Source organism: Pristiophorus japonicus, chromosome 5 (assembly GCF_044704955.1).
Source record: "Pristiophorus japonicus isolate sPriJap1 chromosome 5, sPriJap1.hap1, whole genome shotgun sequence".
Lineage (NCBI taxonomy): Eukaryota > Metazoa > Chordata > Chondrichthyes > Pristiophoridae > Pristiophorus > Pristiophorus japonicus.
The window spans coordinates 159,010,458-159,035,906 of record NC_091981.1 but is presented as its reverse complement, the minus strand read 5'-3'; the positions used below and the strand labels follow the sequence as shown (position 1 = coordinate 159,035,906).

General features: G+C 42.0%; 1 protein-coding gene across 2 annotated transcripts in view; it reads left to right on the top strand.

Moving 5' to 3' along the window:
• glcci1a (glucocorticoid induced 1a) overlaps positions 1-25,449 on the top strand; it is a 226,667-nt gene that overhangs the window by 3,896 nt on the left and 197,322 nt on the right. For both annotated transcript variants that reach the window (XM_070881031.1, XM_070881030.1), the window contains exon 2: positions 7,294-7,445. In XM_070881031.1, the coding sequence (XP_070737132.1) occupies positions 7,294-7,445 (152 nt within the window). The remainder of the gene's footprint in view (positions 1-7,293; positions 7,446-25,449) is intronic.

Below are 25,449 nucleotides of genomic sequence, written 5' to 3'. Positions count from 1 at the left end.
ATCCTAGTTTGTGACGGTCAGACCTTGGCATTACTGGGGCACTATATCATATTTCCTTTGTTCTGTAATAGTTTGGTCTAGTACCATTTAACACTGTCATTAAAATCAGATCATTTTGTAGACAGAACCAGAGAATTTACAGCACTGAGACCAATTGGCCCATCCTGTCTTTGCCAGCTCTCTGCTAGAGCAATCCAAAACTAATCACAGTGCCCTCTCTCCAGAGCCTTGGATTATCCTATGCTTCAAATAGTATCCAACTTCTAAACGATGGAAAGGTCTCTACCTCAGCCACATGTTGTGGCAAAACATTCCAAGCTCCAACAGCTGACTGTATAAAGACATCTCTCACACATTGGTGGCAAAAACACGAAGGCAGAATATTACCTGAATGGTGGCAGATTAGGAAAAGGGGAGGTGCAACGAGACCTGGGTGTCATGGTACATCAGTCTTTAAAAGTTGGCATGCAGGTAAAGCAGCCGGTGAAGAAGGCAAATGGTATGTTGGCCTTCATAGCAAGAGGATTTGAGTATAGGAGCAGGGAGGTCTTACTGCAGTTGTACAGGGCCTTGGTGAGGCCTCACCTAGAATATTGTGTTCAGTTTTGGTCTCCTAATCTGAGGAAGGACGTTCTTGCTATTGAGGGAGTGCAGTGAAGGTTCACCAGACTGATTCCCAGGATGGCAGGACGGACATATGAGGAGAGACTGGATCGACTGGGCCTGTATTCACTGGTGTTTAGAGGGATGCGAGGGGATCTCATAGAAACATATAAAATTCTGACGGATCTGGACAGGTTAGATGCAGGACGAATGTTCCCGATGTTGGGGAAGCCCAGAACCAGGGGATATAGTCTAAGGATAAGGTGTAAGCCATTTAGGACTGAGATGAGGAGAAACTTCTTCACTCAGAGTTGTTAATCTGTGGAATTCCCTACTGCAGAGTTCATTGGATATATTCAAGGGAGAGTTAGATATGGCCCTTACGGCTAAAGGGATCAAGGGGTATGGAGAGAAAGCAGGGAAGGTGAACGATCAGCTATGATGTTGAATGTAGTGCAGGCTCGAAGGGCCAAATGACCTATTCCTACATTTATTTTCTATGTTTCTATAACCTTTCTCCTTTCTCTCTCTCGGTGATTTTAAATTGATTGCCCCTTATCACTGACTTCCCCAGTTAGAGGAAATAGTCTTTCCCTTGTCTCTCTATGAAACGCTTCATTATTTAAAGATCTTTATTAAATCTTCTTAGCCTTTGGTGCTCTGGCGGAAGTAGTCATGGTATCTGGAGTCCTTCCTCATAATTATAGTTTCCCATCCTGGTGAATCTATGTTGTAAGCTTTCTATGGTTTCAATGTTCTTTCTATAATTGTGTGGCAAAAACTGTGCACAGTACTCTTTACTGTGGCCTAACGAGCATTTTGAATACATTTATAATTACATCATTGCTCTTGTAGTCCATGTCCCTATATATAAAATCTAAAATTCTATTGGCCTTTGCACTGCATTTGGTTTTGGGTACCAAACCTCAGGAAAGATATTTTGGCCTTGGAAGGGGTATGGCGCAGATTCACCAGAATTATGCCACAGCTGAAGGGTTAAATTATGAAGACGGGTGGCATTAACTTGGCTTGTATTCCATTGAGTTTAGAATAATAAATAATAACTTATTTATATAGCACCTTTTTAACGTAGTAAAACTTCCCAAGGCACTTCACAACAGTGTTACAGACAAATAGATAAATTTGACACCAAACCACAGAAGAAATTAAGGCGGATGATCAAAAGCTTGTTTAAAGGTAAGTTTTAACGAGCGTCTTAAAGGAGGAAAGAGAAGTAGAGAGGTTTAGGGAGGGTGTTCCAGAGCTTACAGCCCAGGCAGCTGAAGGCACGTCCACTGATGGTTGAGCAGTTATAATAGATGTTCAAGAGGCCAGAATTTGAGGAGCGCAGACATCTTGTGGGATTGTGAGACTGAAAAAGATTAGCGATAATGAGGGGAAAGTCCGTGGAGTGATTTATAAACAAGGAAGAGAATTTTGAAATCGAGGCGTTGTTTATCTGGGAGCCAGTGTAGGTCAGAAAGCACAGAGGGTGTTAGGTGATCTTGACTTGGTGTGAGTTAGGACACGGGTTGCTGAGTTTTGGATGACTTCAAGTTTACGTAGTGTGGAATGTGGAAGGCTGGCCAGGAGTGAGTTGGAGTAGTCCAGTCTAGAGGTAACAAAGGCATGAATGAGGGTTTCAGCAGCAGAAGAGCTGAGGCAGGCAATGTTACGGAGGTGGAAAAAGGTGGTTTTAGTTATGCCGCGGATATGTGGCTCGAAACTAATTTCAGAGTCAAAAATGACACCTAGGTTGCGACAGTCTTGTTCACCCTCTGATTGGTGCTAGGGAGAGGGATGGAGTCAGTGGCTAGGGAATGCAGTTTGTGGCGAGGATCAAAGATAATGGCTTCTGTCTTCCCGATATTTAATTGGAGAAAATTTCTGCTCATCCAGTACTGGATGTCAGACAAGCAATCTGACAATTTAGATAACAAGCAGGGGTCGATAGAAGTGGTGGAGAGAACATTGAGAGATGACCTAATTGAGGTTTTTAAAATGATAGAGGCATTTGCTAAGATAAATACAGGGAAACTATTTCCTCTGGTGGGGAAATCCAGAACAAGAGAGCATAATCTTAAAATTAGAACTAGGCCATTCAGGAGTGAAATCCGGAAGCACTTCATCATACAAAGGATAGTGGAAATCTGGAATTCACCTGAAAAAAAGTGAAGTAAGCCATTTTCGGAGTTAAAAAAATCCCAAATAATTGGAGTAAAACACTAAATGAAAATGCACAAGGATGAACAGAGACACCTAGGGCTTCAAATATATAATTCCTTAAAATTGAAAGTCCAGGTATGTAGGAACATAGTAAAAGGAGTAGGCCATTCAGCCCCTAGAGCCTGTTCCGCCATTCTATTGGATTAAGACTAATCTGTACCTGTGGATGCTTGATCAATAAACATTTTCAAGGTTGTGATTAATAAGATTTTTGTTGGGTAAGGATATCCAGGGATATGGAAAAAAAAAAGGGCTGGTAAATTGAAGTTTAGGTACAGATCTGCCATGATGTAATGGAATGTTAGAAGAAACTCAAAGTGTTGAATGGCTGATGACTTCATATGTACATGCACGCGTATACTTAGGAATTACGTTTTTGAACCCCGAGGTGTCTCTGCTCATCAACATCCTTCAGTGTCTTTCCATTAAGCGTATACTCCAGTTCCTTGTGTTTTTCTCCCATAATGCTTCACTTCACACTTATCCACATTACATTGCATCTGTCATCTGTTTGCCCATTCTGCTAACCTGTCTGTTTTTCCTGAAGTCTGTTATGTCTGTAATGCACTTATGAATGACTCCACGAGTCAATGTGTTGTACTCAAACTGTAGTGACCGTAGTCCTTTATTCGTAACTCCAGTGAGGCAGTCGCATGGTGGCTCCCCTTTTATACAGCCCTTGCCCCAGGGCAGGAAACCCTGGTCTCCACTAGTTGCACCCTCTAGTGGTGCCAGCATAGTATATACACCGTGTAAACCTTATTGATAGTACATCAGGTAAACAAGTCTCCATCTTATGCAACTGTACAGTGACTACACAGAGTATATCTATAGTCTGCATATATAACAAAGTATTTTATAGTTCTCACTGTTTGCTGAATCTCCATTCATAGGAAGTTTGGTATACAGTGAGGAGGACTGTAAAATACATATTTTAAAAAAAAAAGGAAATAAACAGATTTAAGCTGCTGACGTGCAAGACTCATGTTGTTCTACCATATTGGACTGTGCCTTGGTCATACTATGCACTGTGGTCTCTGCGTGCGATGTGGGATTATAATATTGGTCAAATCACTTCTAGGGCTATTTCAATGATTTTTTTGCATGAAATTTCAAGATGCAGGTTAGTATTGAGTGCAGTAGCTATACCATGACCAGTTTTCTGCTCTTCCTTCTCCATGTAGTGAATATCAATACCCTAATTATTTATACATCTAGTGCTAAAACAGATTTTTTAAAAATGTAAAGTGTCAAACAAATTTATATGAATTTTATACTATATGATTTGGATGTTGCTCATCACTGTAAATTCTTTCTGCGGGTGGGATTGTTCAGACTGTTAGGCGACAGACTTCTTCAACGCACCCATGGAAATTCTTTGTGTAAATGCCTGTTAAGCCTGGACTCCGAATTAGCTGAGTCTCCAATGCTCTACACTAAACATTTTAAAACAAATGATAAATTAATATCACAGTTTGGGCTATTTAATTGATCCTTTTGTGTGAGATCACAAGATGCAGGGTAGTATTGAGTGCAATAGTCCTACCATGACCAAATAGTTCCACAGACATCCCTCTTTCTTCACAGTCAATAGTAAGTGCACTTTACTGTAAAAAATCAAACTTTCCTACATAGTGTTCCCATTGGTAACCAATTTGAAATAATTCATTGCTATGTGCGCTCCATTTAATGTAGCTGCCCAATTGTGAACTCATGAAACTAAGTTGGTGACGTATAGTTCTGCGCTCAAACCTGTCACCACCTGGCTGGAAATGAAATACACAACCATTTCAGCTTTGAGTCCTCAGATTTCACATCATTTCAATCTGTTAAACATTGAAAAATTTAAGTTTGAATTGAATTCTTTTTTAAATGTCACTAGTATAATTTTAAATGTATGGCACCTTTCATAACATTAAAGTTCCACACACTTTATTTGTATATAAATATTGCAATCTGATCTCTAGAGTTGGCATATGATGCAGCCAGTCTTGTTTGGAAGTACCTGAATAATCTTAGTGATTATTAATTGATCATTCTCTTTTGTTTAAAAATGTTCTCAGTAGTTGCATCCGAGAGTATTTGACTCTCTGCTAATTCAGATTCTAGTCTTAACTAGTATTTACAATAAGAATTTCCATGGGGATGTTTTTGATTTATTTGGGTAACCAACATCAAAGTCTTTTTTTGTGGAATGGAAGTATTCCCATATTCCTTGTATATGTGTACTAACAAAGAAACAGGATTCATGGCATCCATGGAGATTTCTATGGACTGAACTATTGTGCCCCCTTTGCAATAGTGGAGGGGATTGATGAGAGGAAATCATTCAACTTCTGATTTGGGAGAAAAAAAACACAATTTCTGTGTTTATATCCTATTCAACAATTTCCTTTTTTAGGCTGCTGCTTAGCATTGTTTATTCGAAAGGGTGAGCAGGCAGTCAGCTGCCAAACCTGTGCCACTATCATTACCCTTCTGGCTGATGAGTGGAGGTGTAAGAGCTGATTGGGATGACTTGTTTTAGTTCCTTTTTACCCCTCTTTCTTTCCTTCCTTCCCTCCCTCCTGAATCATATTGTGTTTGCCTTGTTGGCATAGTTCAGAGTGGCAATTTACCATGTGGAAGGCTGTGGATATGAACTTATTTCCTTCCCCTCAGTGGCACATAATATTGAAGCATTAATGCGCCACATGACTTTTATCTTTTGATTTTTACTCTGTGAAACGATCCCTTGCTTTGAATGTGCTGCCCAGTTGTTTGATCCCTATTCCTGGCTGTGCCATTAGAACCACCATTCCATGGCAAAACGCACTGGAGCAACAATGCACCACATGAGTTTTGCTGCTTTGTTTTGCTTTGTGAAATGATCTCCAGCCATGTGTGAATGTGCTGTCCTGCCGTGTGAGGCCTACTGCTGGCAACGTCACAAGAACTAACATGATGGAAGTAATGTCAATACTGTATTTGTCTACTCTGGATGCTAACTATGTAATCCTCAAAGATTATGTCCATTAACATCTGAATAATGTTTGCTGGGGGCGGGCAGACAGACTGAGTGACAGAGTTTTGTAGCTACTGTGTTACCAGTTACTCTGCATTGGCTATGGTTAAAATGAGTCAGTCCACAGGTTTCTCTTATGGCATCTCCAAAATTGATTAAGCTTTCTCGGTGAGATAAATTCTTACGACTTTGTCAATGATTTGCCCAGATTGTTAGGCAGTTCTCACATAGTTCAATGCAAGGCAGAGCTGAGGTGCATTTCTATTTGCAGAGGCTAACAACACTGGTTATTGCTGTATAGAAGACTCACTGAATGAGCTATACAGCAGTAACCACATGAACTGATTAAAAAAGCTACTGGGGGCTGCTTTGAAAGTTTGTGCCCCTCACTCCCCATTGAATGGAAAGCACAGCCTCATTAATTCATGTCAACATGTCCGAGGACTACTTTCCTGCAGCACAGTGGAGATATAATCTTGCGTAGAAGGCCTGGTAGCCAAAATCTTTTATCAGTGGCAATTCTAGTTGATTAATCAAATAGTAGTTGTTGTGCTCTTAGTTCATATTTACTCTGCCTATTCAAAGTACCAATGTATTGCAAGTCTTTTTGAAGAGATCTTTGTTCATAAATGTTAGAACAGAAAAGTTTTGCTTTCATTTTCTGAACAATGAATGACATATTTGTAAACACAAATTTTCACAAGGTGAACCATAAATTAGAGTCTATTGTTGCTGCATGATGCATAGTACCTGACTGAGTTGAGAAAGAATTAAAAAAAAAAACTGGGCCTAGGGGTAACTAGTGTGTTTTAATTTATGACTCTTTGGGAGACACTAATTTGACTGACATTCAAATCAGGTAGAATTTACAAACTCTGGTCAGACTGCTATAGGATGTAGGAAGAGCTTGCAGGACATGTCTCACTTTGCAGAAGGGTACCACTTGTTGGCCAGTCATGGACTAGCTGAAGGAACAAATATTGTTGGTGGGAGCTCCTGGCAGTGAGAGAGAAAGTTGTAATTATTCTGGATATTTAATGTGGTGTTAGAATGCATCTAGTAGTTGAGAAAGGCAAAGTTGTGAGGGAATGCTTACGGGATCAGAATGTCTCCATAGCCATGCATCTTATTTTATCCAATCTTAAAAATGGTGTGGGTGTCTGTGGAGAAGAAAGATAGGAGGAAGAGATGCAGTAAATTCTTAAATAAAGGTGCACCCAATGAGGTGGTGAAGCCTTGATTCCATGAAATGGTAACCACAACGTATCTGTGCATAGTGCGTTTAATAATGTGCAGCATGCTTGATAGGCCAAATGTTCTTAAGTATGTTTAATGTGTACATGAAGTATTTTTTTTCCAAACATAGTTTTACAGTGTATTTATATTCCCTCCTGTGAGGGATCATTTTGATCATTAGGGCAAGAGCTGTGTAATATTTACTGCTCCTTCATTTTTCACAGTTGAAAGATCCAAGTCTCAACAGATGAGAACATCAAATACCATCCGGCGCACCTCATCTCTAGACACCATAACAGGACCTTATCTCACAGGACAGTGGCCACGTGATCCCCATGTCCACTATCCATCATCTATGAAAGACAAAGCTACGCAGGTAAAGAGCAAAATTGTGATTTGGAGTTTTATTGTAATATCATCATTTTGTCAGTGCTTGGTTAGTGCATAACCACCATTCATTTTTTGAAATACTTGTTCCATTATTAATTGACCTTGTGCTTCGTCCTTGAAACATATCTTGAATGTTGATTTTTTTTTTAAATCATTCAGCTCTTGCTGCTGTTTTCGTATTAGATTTAGGGACGTTCCAGATTGCTGAAGGATATGCCAGTGGTAAAGTCGTTTTCTCAGTCAATGGACCAGAATTGCTGTCATTATCATATCTTATGATTAGAGAACAAGGAGTCAAATGCAGGCACGATTACTGTTATTAAATAACGTCTGTCATGGACAAGCATCATGTCTAACATGGTAGCATTGTTTCCATAGGAACCAAGAGTTGCTATATTGTGTATAGGAGAGAGATATGTTTTTATGGAGGTTCCACGTTGATGGGTTGTGAGCTGAAATCATCAGTGGCTTTGGTTTTCCAGTCTTTAATTATGGGGTCTAGAGCACTGCAATTCTTGTTTAAAGTTTTAATTTAAATTTTGTTTTAGTATCTAGTTTTTAAATCTATGTGTAGTTTTTTGTGTTCCCTCCTGTTTGTAGCACTTCTGACCTACATAGCTATTTCTGATAGTCCATTACCAGCGCACCTTTCCCCAGTTGTCTAATTATATCAAGAGTCTGCACCTTAACAGAGACTAGGCTGTTATATTGTTGCAGTGTCCAAGAAAGCAACAGATTGCATATCTGCTGCAGTGTGATTTAGGCTGAGTAATGTAACTCTCGATGTTCCTCCTTGCTCTTGCAACAGAGAGCCAAACAAGGCCATTGATGCAGGAGGGTTATTTTGCGGGGTGGCGGGGAGGGCTTCCTATATTGAGAGCTCCTGCTTTCTCAGCCCACTTATGGGACTCAGTGTTTCACTGCTGGTGGTATACCTACCAGAATCAATCATGCTATAGTCATCGAATGGCAGAAACTGGCTTCACCTGCAGATTCAGGCTGGGATTGTGGTCTGGAGCCCTGAAGAAAAATTAAACTCTTTCACTGCAGTTATTTCCATTGGTGGGGAATACCTGAAACTCCATGTCAGATCAGGTTGTGCCACAATTTGTGGCCTGTGGGTAAAGATAAACAAACTAGCTGTGTCCTTGGTGGTGTAGAACCCACCAGTGGTATTAAAATAAAGGGAGCTCTATCCAACACAGGACATTTCTCAGGTCAGTCGTGGATGTACCGAGCTAGCTCATCTTGACACTAATGTTGCCTTCTCCACCCCCATTGGATTTTCAGGGCCTTTGACCTTGGTATATGATTAAACTGTGAGGGTATTTAGATGCAGGAAAATATGATCTTCCAGACCTAGTTTATGATGACAATTGACTGCTGTGATTTGTAAGTGAAATTGACAGCTTGTGGATTTCACCCCTTGAATTGGATTTCTGCTTGGTTGCAGGAGAGGAACTGTAAATGTCGAGCTTGCTATAGGAACTAATTGATCATATGCAAGTCAATGCAACAGAGTTGAAGGATTCTAGTTATAAAGAACAATTTTCTTGTAATACTTTTTCATGGTTAAAGTTAAATCCGGTTGGGAACATTCCATTCTGTTTGAATGTATTTCAACAAGTGCGTCACTGGTTAGCTCTCTGAAAAGTGTTAAATGAGGTTATTTTGGCTGTGCTGCTGGCAGTCTTCCTTGCATGGATGCTTGTCTAAAGTAAAATTGTGGTCTGATGTATGATGTATTTTGAACTGTGCTCCACTGTTTTTCTGGGTGGTTTGAAAAGGATAATAAGTCTTATGAACTTTTAGATTGATCTGTTAAGATTTCCAAATGAGTATGGGGGATTTTGTGGCTTCTGGGGGTTGAATCTAATCCAGATTGATAAAATGAGAGTCTCATCTCACTGATTGTTCAGGTTGAGTAAATTAAATTTGGGCAGTTGCAGTACATTTTATGTTGTATTATGTTTTTGCAGAAAACCGCTCACATATTGGCACAAACTTAGTTTGTAAGGATGGGTTTGTGGACAATGCAATTCGCACTAGTGGAGTGGAGAGTCTGGTTCTTTTCTAAGGTCACGGTCAATTGCATTTTTGTGGCAGGATACAGGGAGCTTTGCTCTGCATGTGGCCAGAAGTAGAAGATTGCTCTCTCCACAACATCCCTCGACTCGATAAACACAAATATATTGAAAACTTATTTGAAAACCTCCTTCAGTATTTCCTTAATTACATCTACATGTTAATTTATGGCATAGACTAATAAATCAGTAGTATGTTTAGTCAGCAGTGCGAATGGTCTATAAGATTCACGATGTATGCATTGCTTATTCTGGAGATTTGGCTTATCCATGGAAACAGTGATTGGTAGTATTATTGATCCCTTGATTACCACTGATCAACTCTGGAGTCAACCTTGTAGCTCTCCAGCAGGGGTTTTGATCAGTTTGTTTGACACCACTTTTCGATCTCTCAAATGTCAAAGTATAAATCCCGACTTCAGCTGGTCCAGGATCACTGAAGTGCCCTATGCCCTGCCCTAGGCCCACACCCAGCCTCACATAAGAACATAAGAACATAAGAATTAGGAACAGGAGTAGGCCATCTAGCCCCTCGAGCCTGCTTCGCCATTCAATAAGATCATGGCTGATCTGGCCGTGGACTCGGCTCCACTTACCTGCCCGCTCCCCGTAATCCTTAATTCCCTTATTGGTTAAAAATCTATCCATCTGTGACTTGAATACATTCAATGAGCTAGCCTCAACTGCTTCCTTGGGCAGAGAATTCCACAGATTCACAACCCTCTGGGAGAAGAAATTCCTTTTCAACTCGGTTTTAAATTGGCTCCCCCGTATTTTGAGGCTGTGCCCCCTAGTTCTAGTCTCCCTAACCAGTGGAAACAACCTCTCCGCCTCTATCTTGTCTATCCCTTTCATTATTTTAAATGTTTCTATAAGATCACCCCTCATCCTTCTGAACTCCAACGAGTAAAGACCCAGTCTACTCAATCTATCATCATAAGGTAAGCCCCTCATCTCCGGAATCAGCCGAGTGAATCGTCTCTGTACCCCCTCCAAAGCCAGTATATCCTTCCTTAAGTAAGGTGACCAAAACTGCACGCAGTACTCCAGGTGCGGCCTTACCAATACCCTATACAGTTGCAGCAGGACCTCCCTGCTTTTGTACTCCATCCCTCTCGCAATGAAGGCCAACATTCCATTCGCCTTCCTGATTACCTGCTGCACCTGCAAACTAACTTTTTGGGCGCGGTGTCCACCGGTACGCTCGCGGCCTTCCGCGAGAGGTGGGCACCGGAGGGACTGGAGTGCATCATCACGCCCGGCAACCAAATTTTAATTTGATTTTACGTTTTAAAGTTTAATTTGTTTTAATTGCCGGTGCTTTTAGTGTCCCCTTCCCTTTTATAGGGGGCACTGGGAAAATTGTGATTTTAGTGCCCCAAAAAAAAAAGAAAAACACAAAAAAAAAAAGGGCCTTGTAAATGTCTGGTGTATCACCCAGGTCGGGTGGCACGGTTTAATGTTTTATGTTTTGCAGGTAGACTCTAAAAGAGTTTCATGCACAAGGACCCCCAGGTCCCTCTGCACCTCAGCATGTTGTAATTTCTCCCTATTCAAATAATATTCCCTTTTACTGTTTTTTTTTTCCCAAGGTGGATGACCTCACACTTTCCAACATTGTATTCCATCTGCCAAACCTTAGCCCATTCGCTTAACCTATCTAAATCTCTTTGCAGCCTCTCTCTGTCCTCTACACAACCCGCTTTCTCACTAATCTTTGTGTCATCTGCAAATTTTGTTACACTACATTCTGTCCCCTCTTCCAGGTCATCTATGTATATTGTAAACAGTTGTGGTCCCAGCACCAATTCCTGTGGCACACCACTAACCACCGATTTCTAACCCGAAAAGGACCCATTTATCCCGACTCTCTGCTTTCTGTTCGCCAGCCAATTCTCTATCCATGCTAATGCATTTCCTCTGACTCCGCGTACCTCTATCTTCTGCAGTAACCTTTTGTGTGGCACCTTATTGAATGCCTTTTGGAAATCTAAATACACCACATCCATCGGTACACCTCTATCCACCATGCTCGTTATATCCTCACAAGAATTCCAGTAAATTAGTTAAACATGATTTCCCCTTCATGAATCCATGCTGCGTCTGCTTGATTGCACTATTCCTATCGAGATGTCCCACTATTTCTTCCTTAATAGTTTCAAGCATTTTCCCCACTACAGATGTTAAACTAACCGGCCTATAGTTACCTGCCCCCTTTTGTCTGCCCCCTTTTTTAAACAGGCGTTACATTAGCTGCTTTCCAATCCACTGGTACCTCCCCAGAGTCCAGAGAATTTTGGTAGATTATAACGAATGCATCTGCTATAACTTCCGCCATCTCTTTTAATACCCTGGGATGCATTTCATCAGGACCAGGGGACTTGTCTACCTTGAGTCCCATTAGCCTGTCCAGCACTACCCTCCTAGTGATAGTGATTGTCTCAAGGTCCTCCCTTCCCACATTCCTATGACCAGCAATTTTTGGCATGGTTTTTGTGTCTTCCACTGTGAAGACCGAAGCAAAATAATTGTTTAAGGTCTCAGCCATTTCCACATTTCCCATTATTAAATCCCCCTTCTCATCTTCTAAGGGACCAACATTTACTTTAGTCACTCTTTTCCATTTTTTATATATCTGTAAAAGCTTTTACTATCTGTTTTTGTTTTGCGCAAGTTTACCTTCGTAATCTATCTTTCCTTTCTTTATTGCTTTTTTAGTCATTCTTTGCTGTTGTTTAAAATTTTCCCAATCCTCTAGTTTCCCACTAACCTTGGCCACCTTATACGCATTGGTCTTTGATTTGATACTCTCCTTTATTTCCTTGGTTATCCACGGCTGGTTATCCCTTCTCTTGCCACCCTTCTTTTTCACTGGAATATATTTTTGTTGTGCACTATGAAAGAGCTCCTTAAAAGTCCTCCACTGTTCCTCAATTGTGCCACCGTTTAGTCTGTGTTTCCAGTCTACTTTAGCCAACTCTGCCCTCATCCCACTGTATTCCCCTTTGTTTAAGCATAATACGCTCGTTTCTGACATAACTTCCTCACCCTCAATCTGTATTACAAATTCAACCATACTGTGATCACTCATTCCTCGAGGATCTTTTACTAGGAGATCGTTTATTTTTCCTGTCTCATGACACAGGACCAGATCTAAGATAGCTTGCTCCCTTGTATGTTCTGTAACATACTGTTCTAAGAAACAATCCCGTATGCATTCTATGAATTCCTCCTCCAGGCTACCCCGTGCGATTTGAGTTGACCAATCGATATGTAGGTTAAAATCCCCCATGACTACTGCCCTTTTTCACATGCCTCCATTATTCCCTTGATTATTGCCCGCCCCACGTGAAGTTATTATTTGGGGGCCTATAAACTATGCCCACCAGTGACTTTTTCCCCTTACTATCTCTAATCTCCACCCACAATGATTCAACATTTTGTTCATTAGAGCCAATATCGTCTCTCACAGCTGCCCTGATATCAGCCTAGTGAATCGTCTCTGTACCCCCTCCAAAGCCAGTATATCCTTCCTTAAGTAAGGTGACCAAAACTGCACGCAGTACTCATCCCAGCACTTTCATATGATCCTATCTTTAGGCCCTGGCCTCCAATCTCCATTTCTCCCAGTCCTGACTCTAGATCCCTCTTGCTTTCAGACCTTGGTGCTGAGACTGTCACTCACTTCCGTGGAACCAAAATGTATGCCATTGAGAGCTGAGACAAAGGAGAGACTTACCCAGCTGAGAAATGGACTGCACCCTACTGTTTGTGCAGGAGGAGTATGAAGGACAGAAGGTCTGGAAGCTGATTTGATCAGCCATAAAGAACAGGACAGGAAGTGTAACAAGCCATGCTGTAAGACTGCAAACATATAGCATGAGATTGAAGCAAGTTAATTGTAGTCTCTGAATGTTGAACACATGATAGCAAATAAAAAATAAAAACAAGTTACAGATTTCTATATTGAATATGTGTGCAGAAAATTATGTATGAAGCATCATCTTAAGAGTTCACAATAACAATACCCTTTTTCGGTCTTGCTACTGTTCTAGGTGCTGGGCCTTCTGTAGGTTAAAACTTTACGATTGTGGCTGCAGGTTTAACAGTCTACTGCTGTGATTACAGTACCACAACATGCACAAAACCACTTAAGGTGACATATCTATTGGTTTTTCTTTCTTTCCTCCCTTCTATTCTTTCCCTTTTGCTCTCTCGCGCGCACTTGCTCTTGCTCTCGTGGTCTCGCGCGCGGTCGGTATCTCGCGCTCTCTCGCTCTGTCTCGCGTGCGGTCGGTATCTCGCACTCTCGCTCTGTCTCGCGCGCGCTCTGTGTCTCGCGCGGCCTCGCTACTTGCACCATCATGAAATTAGTGATCTCAGCATATGTTTTGTGATGCTTACAAATAAGCAGAATGAATATTCGCATGAGTGAGCGCAAGTGTGTTTGTATGAAATCCCTTTGTCTGGATTTTTAATGAAGGCATTAACCTTTTTTATTGTTTACATTTTTTTGCATGTAGCATACGCACTGTGTAATTTCACAGCCATGGCATATAATAATGTTTCAATTTTGCATTTCTAATTGTGTGTAAGACACTTATTTAACATCACCTAATTTGTCAGACTTCTTTTGGGAATGACAATGTTTTTTTACTTCATCACTAGATCTGCCTGTTGATACCCACACTTTTATAATTTCAGGGAGGATGTGTGAAACCTCTAAGAGGACTGTAGTAAGAAGGTTGTAATTTGAGTGTATGGTATTCTTGTGTTCCTTCCTGCTTAAAAATAGCTTTTTTACAAGTGAGCTGCTTAACTTTAATTTTGATAACTATCAATAATTATCTTTGGGTGGTGGTATTACATTGTAGGCGGTGTAACTTTTGTGATTATGGAGGCGGGGAACACAGAGAAGGAACTCTAGTTATTTCTGTATGTAAATAAAGACTTGCATTTATATAGCGGCTTTCACGTCCCAAAGTCCTCTATAGCCAATGAAGTATTTTAAAAGTGTAGCCATAGTTGTAATGTAGGAAACATGACCGTCATTTTGCACACAGAAAGGGCCCGCAACAGCAATGAGAGAATTGACCAGTTAATCTGTTTTAGTGATGTTAGTTGAAGAATAAATATTGTCCAGGACACCGAGGAGAACTCCCATGCTTTTAATATGGACTTCATACTTAGACGAAAGATGAATGAAAGTATTGTGGGGTCTGTACAAATTACTGAGAGCGCTGAATGATCTGTCCATGTCCTTTCAACTGATGCAAACAATTTGCATTGTTGCATGCAGCCATTTGAAATGCTAAAATGATCGCCCCGATTTACTTGGGACTGTGAAGATAGTGTGGGGGCTGGATTTCCGGACGGGAAACCCTCCAGTACATCTTGAAAAAGTTTTCAGCAAGTTTGCCATCCGACACCCAGCCTGATTAACAGGCTGACTGTTGGGCAGGAAAGCAGCCGGGAAGTGGATGCCGGGAAGTTTGCGGAGTTGGAGATTGGGTGGGGGACGTCTGAGATTGGCGGAGAGAATCAGATCACGCTCTGGGTGGGGATTGGGGTTGGGGATCGTCGGGGGTGTAGAGATTAGCTTGTTGGGCCTGGAGGAAACATAACTGCTCCTCCTGGCTCACCAACAGTGCTGCAAATGCACATACCACAAGGATCTGGCCCTTCTCGTTTCCTTTTACCTGCCTGGATATCCAAGCTCTGGAAAATCTGGCTTCCATTGGTTAAAAATAAAAATCCTGTTAAAATAGAGGCACGCAGCTTCCTTAAAAACTTTACTGAACAGTTCACCTTCTTAGAACAGATTGGTCGCACGCCCTTCCACCTGCCTCCGTTATACCTGAAATTGGGTAGATTGTGGGCAGATTTGAAACTTTACATTTTTTTACTTCCCACCCGATCCCAACCCACTCGTCTACTTTGTAAAAAATCTCCTCTGTGTGTACTGTAGCCCATTACCTGATTACACACACAGCAGTACCTGGCAATCTCACCACTTGTATTTGCTGATTGCAGTGCCATTTGATATCCTGATTGCAGTCAGAACTGATCATTGCAAGATAACAGAAAATATAATTGCATAGCTACCTACAAATCTAAAAAGTGAAACTCAAGTGCTTTGGCTGAATTGAGCAACTTATCTGGTAACAAACATACATGTTCTAGTATAGGTACGATTTCTAACACTTCACTTTTCACTCCTTCTCTTCCCTCAAACTCTAATAATGCCCTTAGAGGTAATGCACTAAAGTCCTACCAAAGTGCTAAAAAAAAAGTGTTTTTTTTAAATGGTTATTAAGTCTTGCTACTGCTGGACAGCTGGAAGCATTTTTTTGTCTATCCAATAGGTTCAAGAACAGTCAAACACCCCCCTTTTCTTCTGAAGACACTGAATCATGACTATGTAAAGTTTAACGGGTGTCACCAGCTCTCCAGTATCTCTCTCAAGTGGCCATTCGCCATGTGAGTCTTGACTCTGTTGACAGGATACTTGATCTGTAAGCAGCACAGCTTGGTGTAATCTTTTCGCTCAGTGACTTCATGCACTTTCCAGGAAGGAGTATAGGTGTGTGAATCTTATCTACTCCCAAGTCCGGTGTGCTGAGACCAAATTTAGTACCCTTTGTGGCCAAGGTGAGCTCAGCTAATCCAACTAGGACTGTAGATACAAAAGCAAAATACTGCGGATGCTGGAATCTGAAATAAAAACAAAACGCTGGAAATCTCAGTGGGTCAGGCAGCACCTGTGGAGAGAAAAAGAGTTAACGTTTCAGGTCGACAACCCTTTGTCAGATCTGGCAAGTGTTTGAAAAGAACACATTCTTAAGGAGCACTGAAAGGGGGAGGGGAAGAAAGAACAAAAGGGAAGGTCTGTGATGAGGTGGAAAGCAGGAGAGATTAGAGAGACAAAAAGGATGATGGCCCAAATTGAAATGGTAATGCCAGGAGTTGGAAAAAGATTAGTCAAGATAAGGTGTGAATGGCAGAATAATGACCAACTGCGATTGGAGACAGAGGAAAAAAAACATAAGCTCAAGGGGGAGGGGAAAGGGAGCCAAAGATGGGCAGCAGTTATGCTCTGAAATTTTGAACTCTATGTTGAGTCCCGAAGGCTGTAAGTGCCTAAACAAAAGATGAGGTGCTGTACCTCAAGCTTGCGTTGAGCTTCATTGGAACAGTGCAGGAGTCCGAGGACGGAGATATAAGAGTGGGAATGGGAGTGGAGAATTAGTAACAGACAACTGGAAGCTCGGGGTCACACTTATGGACTGACCGGAGGTGTTCCACAAAGCGGTCACCCAATCTGCATTTGGTCTCCTCAGTGTAGAGGAGACCACATCGTGAGCAGCGAATACAGTATACTAAATTGAAAGAAGTACAAGTAAATCGCTGCTTCACCTGGAAGGATTATTTGGGGCCCTGGAGAGTGGGAAGGGAGGAGGTAAAAGGACAGGTGTTGCATCTCTTGCGTGTACATGGATAGGTGCCGTGGGAGGGTGAGGGGGTGACTGTGGAATGGAGCAGGGTGTCGTGGAGGGGAGCGGTTCCTTTGGAATGCTGGGAGGGGAGGGGAAGATGTGATTGGTGGTGGGATCACGCTGGAGATGGCAGAGGATGATCCATTGAACGTGGATGCTGGTGGGGTGAAGGGTGAGGACAAGGGGAACCTGGTTCTGAGGGGAAGGGGTGAGACAGAGTTGCATGAAATAGAACAGACATGGCCGAGGGCCATGTTAACCACGGTGGAGAGGAATCCTCTGTTGAGGAAAAAGGAAGACTGTCAGCGGCACTAGTGTGAAAGGTGGCGTCGTCCGAGCAGATGCGACCGAGACGGAGAAACTGGGAGAATGGAATAGAGTCCTTGCAGGTTTCGGGGTGGGAGGAAGTGTAGTCCAGGTAGCTGAGAGTCAATGGGTTTATAGTGGATATTGGTCGAAAGCCATCCCCAGAGATGGAGACAGAGAAGTCGAGGAAGGGAAGAGTCGGAGATGGACCATGTGAAGGTGAGGGTGGAGTGGAAATTGGATGCAAAGTGAATGAAATTTTCTAGTTCAGGGCAAGAGCAGGAAACGGCACCGATACAGTCATCAATGTACCGGAAAATGGTGAGGGAGGGGACCCGAGTAGGACTGGAACAAAGAATGTTCCACATATCCCACGAAAAGGCAGGCATAGCTAGGACCCATGCAGGTTCCCATAGCAACACCTTTTAATTTGGAGAAATTGAGTCGAGTTAAAGGAGAAGTTGTTCAATGTGAGAACAAGTTCAGCCTCCTGGAGGAGGAGGTCGAGGAGGTCGAGGAGGAGGAGGAGGTCGAGGAGGAGGAGGAGGTCGAGGAGGAGGAGGAGGTCGAGGAGGAGGAGGAGGTCGAGGAGGAGGAGGAGGTCGAGGAGGAGGAGGAGGTCGAGGAGGAGGAGGTTGAAGCAGGGCCATCCGCAGGCCGCCCCGGTGGGGATGGACGTGTAGGGGAACTGGATGTCCATGGTGAAGGAGCGTTGGAGGAGTCGCGGATGTTGGTGTCGAGTGGACAGGGGAGAACAACATAGTCAAGATAGGAAGAAATATATTCTGTGGGGCAAGAATAGGCTGAAACGAACGGTCTACCGGGGCAGTCCTGTTTGTGGATCTTGGGAAGGAGGTAGAAGCGGGCTGTGTGGGGTTGGGAAACTATGAGGTTGGTGGCTGTGGAGGTAAGATCTCCAGAGGAGATAAGGTCAGTGACAGTCTGGGAAATTATGGCTTGATCAGTGGTGCGGTCATAGTCCAGGGGGAGGTAGGAGGAGGTGTCAGAGTTGGTGGTCAGCTGCTGCAAGGTAGAGGTCGGTTCGCCAAACAACAACAGCGCCGCCCTTGTCAGCAGGTTTAATGACCAGGTTGGGGTTGGATCTGAGCGAGTGAAGTGCTGAAAGTTCAGAGGGAGGTAGGTTGGAGTGAATGAGGGGAGCAGAGAAATTGAGACGGCTGATGTCCTGTCAGCAGTTTGCAAAGAAGAGGTCTAGAGAGGTTGAGGCCAGAGGAAGGGGTCCATGTGGAGCGAGAATTCTGAAAACGGAAGGAAGGGTCAGCTGTGTAGGGGAAAGACTCCTGGCCAAAGAAGTGGGCATGGAGGCGAAGGCGGAGGAAAAAGAGCTCCGCATCGTGCTGAGCTCAAAATTCATTGAGGTGGGGGGTATAAGGGGATGAAGCTCAGACCTTTGCTGAGGACTGATCGTTTCAGGTCAGAAGATAGTGAAAACACAGCAGCGGATGATATTGGAAGAAGGGATGGGATCAGAGGGAAGTGTAGGGGAAGAAGGTTCCGGAGGGGCGTTAGTGTCCAAGACTTGTTAAAGTTTACGATCCTTGACACCTGAAAGGAAGGAAAAAAGTTTTTGGTTAAAATGTCGGATGAGGCGAAGGATGAAATGGAACTGAGGACCAGGACGGCTTAGAGATAGTGAGTCGGTGCTGCTAAAGAGAGAGGTAGAGAGTGACGTATAGCATTGAGTGTGGATCCCAGGATGCGGCGAGAGCGGTGGTTTGAGGAACGTTGAATATCTCAGATATCTGTAATCCTGGGTGGATCCAAAACATGAGGGGTGGTATTTCAGTTGAAATCCATGTGGCTGTAGATCATGGGTGTGGACTTCCAGTCTACATGGCTTATTACTACACTGATTAGTGCATTTACCCATTAAGGCATCAGGGAGCTTAGTAATATTTTAAAATTGATATCAATCCGAATTTGTTATGGTGCTTTCATTCAGGATTAAATAATCTATTGATATTGCACAACGGATTCTGCAAGCTTTTTTTTAATTAATTGTGAATTTTTATATCTCGATAGAATAAATGTTTTCCTTATTCTGTAACTGTACCTTTTGGTAAATCTTATGCTTTTATTACAATTCCAAATTGTTTCATATGCATGAGCACTGACTAATAGTCAACTGGATCTACAGTTTAAAGATTTAAGTTTAGAAAACAATGGCCCGGATTTTGTTCTGTGGCGAAGGAATGGCGCTTGCTGTTCACCTCGCTCACAGCTGCCCACAGACTCTTTGCGGACTTATCAGTGGAGATGTCCTCTAATCTGGTATCTCTTCCTGTTTTGGCGCCCTCTACAGGGGATCTGTGGCGTGTGTGTGTCAAGCAACAGCGAGGTTCTTTGACCAATCAGATTGAAGAATCCTCACTGAGACATGCAGAGTCCAAACCAGAAAGTATAAAGCATGAAATATAAATTAGATTTAAATGATGTACAGAAAGTGGAATAAAGATTGGGAAATACAGAAGGAATTAAACGAGAGATATGAGACAGAAAAAGTAAAAATAATGTCTTTTAATTTAATTTTATTTTTATTTATATATTTTTTTAAAATCTCCAACACTAATTTTCTTCTACGGGAATGAGCGGTTGTTCAGTAATCATCACTTATCATGCTGTTTAAAAACTAACTTATTCCTGAATGCACTAGCCCTAACATTTTCAACTGTTTTTAGTGCGGAACTAGTGGGCAAGTACCCCAAGATCATGCCATCCCATTCATTTCAGTGCCAAGTCTATTGGCGAGGACTGCAACAGCGCACCCTGTGGAGGAGCGGGGTATCTCTAACAACTACTTCTGGATTTCAATGTTTAAATGCATATGTGCATACTCCAGAAGTTGCTTCCATATACCCTCCATTGTAACGATGGAGGCTTTCTGCGCTCATCGTTATAATGGAGGAAATCTGACTTATAACAGTGCATGCTGATAGCCTTACCGTTATTCTCATTGCAAATTCTGAGCCATTATAAACTTATGAAATTGATTCTAATCTTTCCAGATATTTGGTTACATGATCTTAGTGTTCGGATAGTTGATGCTGAAATTGTATGAAGGAAATAAAAGCATCTGTAATGTCATCTCTTAAAATGAGCACCTCGGTCTACATTTCATTTTTGCAAGAAAACACATTTTGTAAATGAGGATAGAAATAATGAATTCAGTGCTGCAATTGTTTTGCAATTTTATTTACCACGCAAGCATGTTTTTACTTTTTTCAGTACTGCGATTAATGTGTTCTCAAAGTAATTTGTTGTGGGCCCACTGGGCCCCACAAATGAAAACTTTTTGGGTACATGTCGTGTCGTTAAAGCAAATATGCTGGTCATGTTTGTCTAACGTGGGGCATCATTGATTCTAGAACTGTCATCCCCTAAAATTTTTGATCCTCGTTCTGGTTTGGTTTATACATTGGATGTTAATTTTCTTCCCTCGAACTATCCATGATGTTTCATGTTTTGTTTGAGTATTTTACAATTATACAGCTGCCTTATGGTGCACCTTTGTCTCCAACCTATCCAGCTGAACAACTCTAATGCTGACTATTGAGCTAATAAGAGACATCACCAAAATGTTGGTGAGGAGCGAATCTGTACCTAAAGTAGAGAAGAGTGAACTTGACTAATGGATGGTTGATAATTTACCAATGTGACTGTGGTTTGGGTGGTTGGGATCTATGTTGATTTGAGGTTTGTATATGAATTCCTGTCCCTTCTCTAGATTGTTTTAAATGTTTTCCTTCCATAAACAATGTTGATTGCAAAAAAATGGTGCATTTAAAAAATATATATATTTCATGGATCTCCAGCTTCCTCCACCCTCTGCAGAAACTTTTTTGTCCTTGCCTTGTTTACCTTTCCTCCTTCCCCCATTCTTCCTCTTTCACAAGCAGTTTCTGTCCTTCCTTGCTTCCCAGGTACTGACTTGCTCACTGGAGATGCAATGGGCCATGCTCATGTTCTACAGCATTGGTATAACATTCCTGTAATCTTTATAGGTGTACCCAGCATCCCGGGATGCAAAAATGAAGCCAGCACAAGACATGAACAAGCCAGGAGTGGCATTGAAACAACGCACTGCAGTGTTAGTTTGATACTAGTTGGGTGGGGGTGGTAAAGAAAGGATGTTGTCAAGACTCGTCTTCAGTGCTATACATTTAAGTTCAAAATTAGGATGTCTTTCAGTATCTCTCTCTCTCTCTCTCTCTCTCTCTCTCTCTCTCAGGAGTTCTTGCAATTCAGCAAGTAGCCACCACAGCTATTCTGAGCAGTGGTGGCTGTCTTCCTTTGCGTCTATCTCTTTCTCGGCCGTAGTTTCTTTTAATCATTTTACCTACACACTGGTTCCCTGACTTAAATTGTTCTGTTCTTCTTGCCTCTGTCTCACGCCCCCAACCCGGCAACAAAGTGTACTCACAACCAGTTTAAACACTAGATTTTATTTCCAGTTCTGCCATTCACTTGCATTTCACACCTTAGACTCTGCGTCTACATTTTTCTCTTAACCAATTTTCTCCCTTCTTCTTTGAAGATGCTGATTCCTTACGGGGATATCGTTCTGTGCTGGGCCCAAGTGGTTCTGTTTTATGTGTGAAACCTAGCTAGTGTCAGCAGGCTATTTGACCACAGGACTACCATCATCCGCATTTTACATAAACTTCCAGGTTCAGTAACTGGATAATTATGAGGAATGAGATTCCTATGGCTTCTCTTCCTTTGAAATCCCTCCCCTCTCCCCCCCCCCCCCCCCCCCCCCCCAAAACAATGCAAGGGCACTTAGACCAGCTGTAGTGTTTCTGCTGATGCTTTGGTTATGGTTACAGGCTGTGGGTTAAAATTGAGGCCTTCTTGGCCTGTACAGCTCAGCTATTCACTAATGTACCTATTGCGGAGCCCTGTATATATAGATAATGTGGTTGGAGTCAGAGGATGATTAGAGTGGGGTGAATTGCAGCAGGAGGAAGATTGGGGGGGGTTGGGGTGAATAGCGGCTGGAGGATGATGATGGAGTGGGTTGGAGGGTTGATCGGAGGCCTTGGGGGCATGAGATTGGGGGTGATCGGAGGCCTCGTGGGTGGGGGGGGGCAATCAGTGACCTCTGGGAGGTTGGGGGTGAGGGATCAGAGGCCTGGTGGGATGGGGTGAGGCAGAGATGCTGAATCCAGCAGGAAACTGAAAATGTTGGATCCAGCAGTCCTTGCCTCCTTTTAGCTGACGGGTTCCCGGAGGCCTGGGAAACCTGAGCAGCCTGTGTTAAATTTGTAATAGTACACGCCAGCCTCATTATGATATTTAAAAGGATGACTCGCCTCCTGGCAGAGGGTTGGACGCTTGCCCCGTTGCGCCTCCATTAAAACTGGAAGTGCGCGGGTTGGGGTCTGGATTCAGTTTTTTTTTAAAACTCTTTAACCTCCCAACTGATCCCAACCCACCCATTTTTGGGGGATTAAAATCCCCCCTTGCCCCCCTCCAATATGTCTGGGTATTTTTAATGGCAATCAGCTGGAGCTGATCTCTGATGTGCACAAAAGATGGTGTCAATTGTCTCTGATTTTGTGTGTTGCACATAATTTTTACTAAAATACTACTCAAGTACTTTTGTAATGTCAGGGTGGGCAAGCCTCTTCAAAGACTGAATTAAATCTCTGTTCGTACAAAATATTTGCTGCATGTTGATTTGAAATCTGCTAATATAAATAAGCATGGGGACCAATTATTTTCTAGCCAATGGTTTCTAGTACTTGTCTCATCCCTTTTCATTGTGTCAATTGTAAAATCAGAAAAACACCCAAGTTGACCATCGATTTCAAGAGAAATACAAGATAATTTTCAGATAATTTAGCAGGAATTAATGAAAGCGGTGTTTTTTTTTCCCCCATCAATTTTTCTCCCCTCCACTTGGAGGTATGATTCCTTGCTGAGGTATGGTTCTACGTGCCTTGGGCACCTAAATGGTGCTTCACTTAAGGAAGCACTGTTCATACTTAACTCTTGATGATGTGTGTCAGCTGGCTAATTGGCTATTAGAGTATCTTGGCTTAATTCAATCCGGTTCTCACTGGCCTAAGCATACACATTTCTAGCATGGATTATTGATTAGCTGTCAGGGGCTCCCACCCACTGGCACTGAGGCCAGTTGTAATTTCCCACCTGTTGCCCTGCCTGAGATTAGCTAACTTAGAATAAGCCAGAGACTGGACTTGGGACCTTCCCTGTCTCTGTAGCTCAGCTACTCTGCATAAACTGGCTGAGCTGTTAGACAAGCCACATTATTGACATCCTATCTGGTATCGGGTTTTTTTTAAGTCCAAGTCCCTATAGTTTAATACTTTAAATTAAGATGATGTTTACGTTCTTAAAAAAAAATTCTAATTTATCGTAAGTGTGACCACACATAGAGTAAACATCTTTAAACTGGTGTCAAACCAGAATGATGCATCTCCCTGACTTGCATCTCCCGAATCAGGGGGAAACAGAATGATAGTAAATGCGAATCAGATCATCTTGCATTGTGCTTCTGGTCTCCTTGTTAAAGCTATGATTTTCTGCTATCTGATCACCACTTGGTTTTTTTTCAGTTGTATTGTAAATGCCACAAATGTGGAAATTCTGGAACTGATGTTCAAGACATTGAGCGATCCAATGCTAGTATCACACTGTAAACCATAATCTTCAAGTAATTATCATTTCTGCTAGTAAGTGAAAGTCTTCAGTTTGGAAACCTGTTTTGCTGTTTAAGTATCATGATAGAATGAGTATTCCTGTTTTACTACACAAAACCTGAATAAAGTCAATCTTCCCCAGAAAGGTGGGAACGTGGAGAGGGAGAGAAAGAAATGACTTAGCACTGGTACTATAAACTGAGGCGAGAGTTCAGAGCGATTTCTGAAAACTTAGGCCAAACCAGACTAGGATGGACCTTGCTGCTGTCACTCTAAAGAAGACTGCATTGTCGTCCTTCATTAACCAGAATGCAAATGTTTAAAAAAAGTGCACACCTGTTTTGACTTTTTTTATTAAACTAATACATGAAAGCAGAACTGAGCTGCCATGACAAGTTGATTTTCCCATCTATAAATGCCACACCTTTGATTTAATTTAAGTTTTTTCAGTGGATGCTAAGTGAATATTGCATGTGTTAATATATTTTTTTAAATGTCATTGGTGTCTGGGAATATTTGTGGGACAAAATAATCTAAAACATGTTTTAGTAGTTCCAGTTCTTGTAAACAAAAAAACTAAGGGAATCTGTTGCATTAACCAGGCTAGCTGAATAGAATATTGAACAATTAAAGATCTGTGAATGTATCATTAAATGGGGAACTCTATTATTGTTGAAGTTCTAGTTATTATCTCTATCTAGATGCTTGTTTTGAGGGACTAAAATACTTGTGGCTGTAGATTTTTAGGAACTAGTGGGCTGAAGTGTGTGACTGCTTGTAATGATCGATCTTATAATCTTGATTAACTGCAGTGTTCAAGGTCAAAGTAACTATTGCAGAAAGAGGAGCGAGTTCCCATGTCAGTGACCCAGGTGCAAATGCTCGTTTCTCCAGTCATTTGAGATTGGCTACCCTCTTTAGATGGGAGAACAGGTTTTTAATCAGCCTGCATGGATGGACTGTTTGTTTCGGTGGCAGAATTTTCTCAGCAAAGCGCAATTGTTATTAGCATGACCTATCCCACCTCAAGTTACATCATCTGTTGCTGATTTGTCTGTGGCTCAGACCTTCCTAGTTCAGAGAATGTTGAGACAGGAAAGCAGAGAAGGAGATAAAACATTGTTTGGCAGGAAGAGATGACAAATGGTTATGTTAAATTGTAAACTTAAAGAGGAAGCATACCATTTTTATGCTATATTTTAGCCTTTCTCTAATTTTAAATGCCCATTTACTTTTCAAGGTTGTACAGTATTCCGCAGTGTTATATTGTTGAAGTATAAATAACTGATTTTGTATATTTGGCTTGTGAGACTAGGATTTACCAGTTATAAGGTGCAGGGAAATAACACATGGGCGTATGCTTCCTATTTGAAAAATGAATATGAACGCCTCCGCTTTCTTTCAAGTATCTGTAGGAG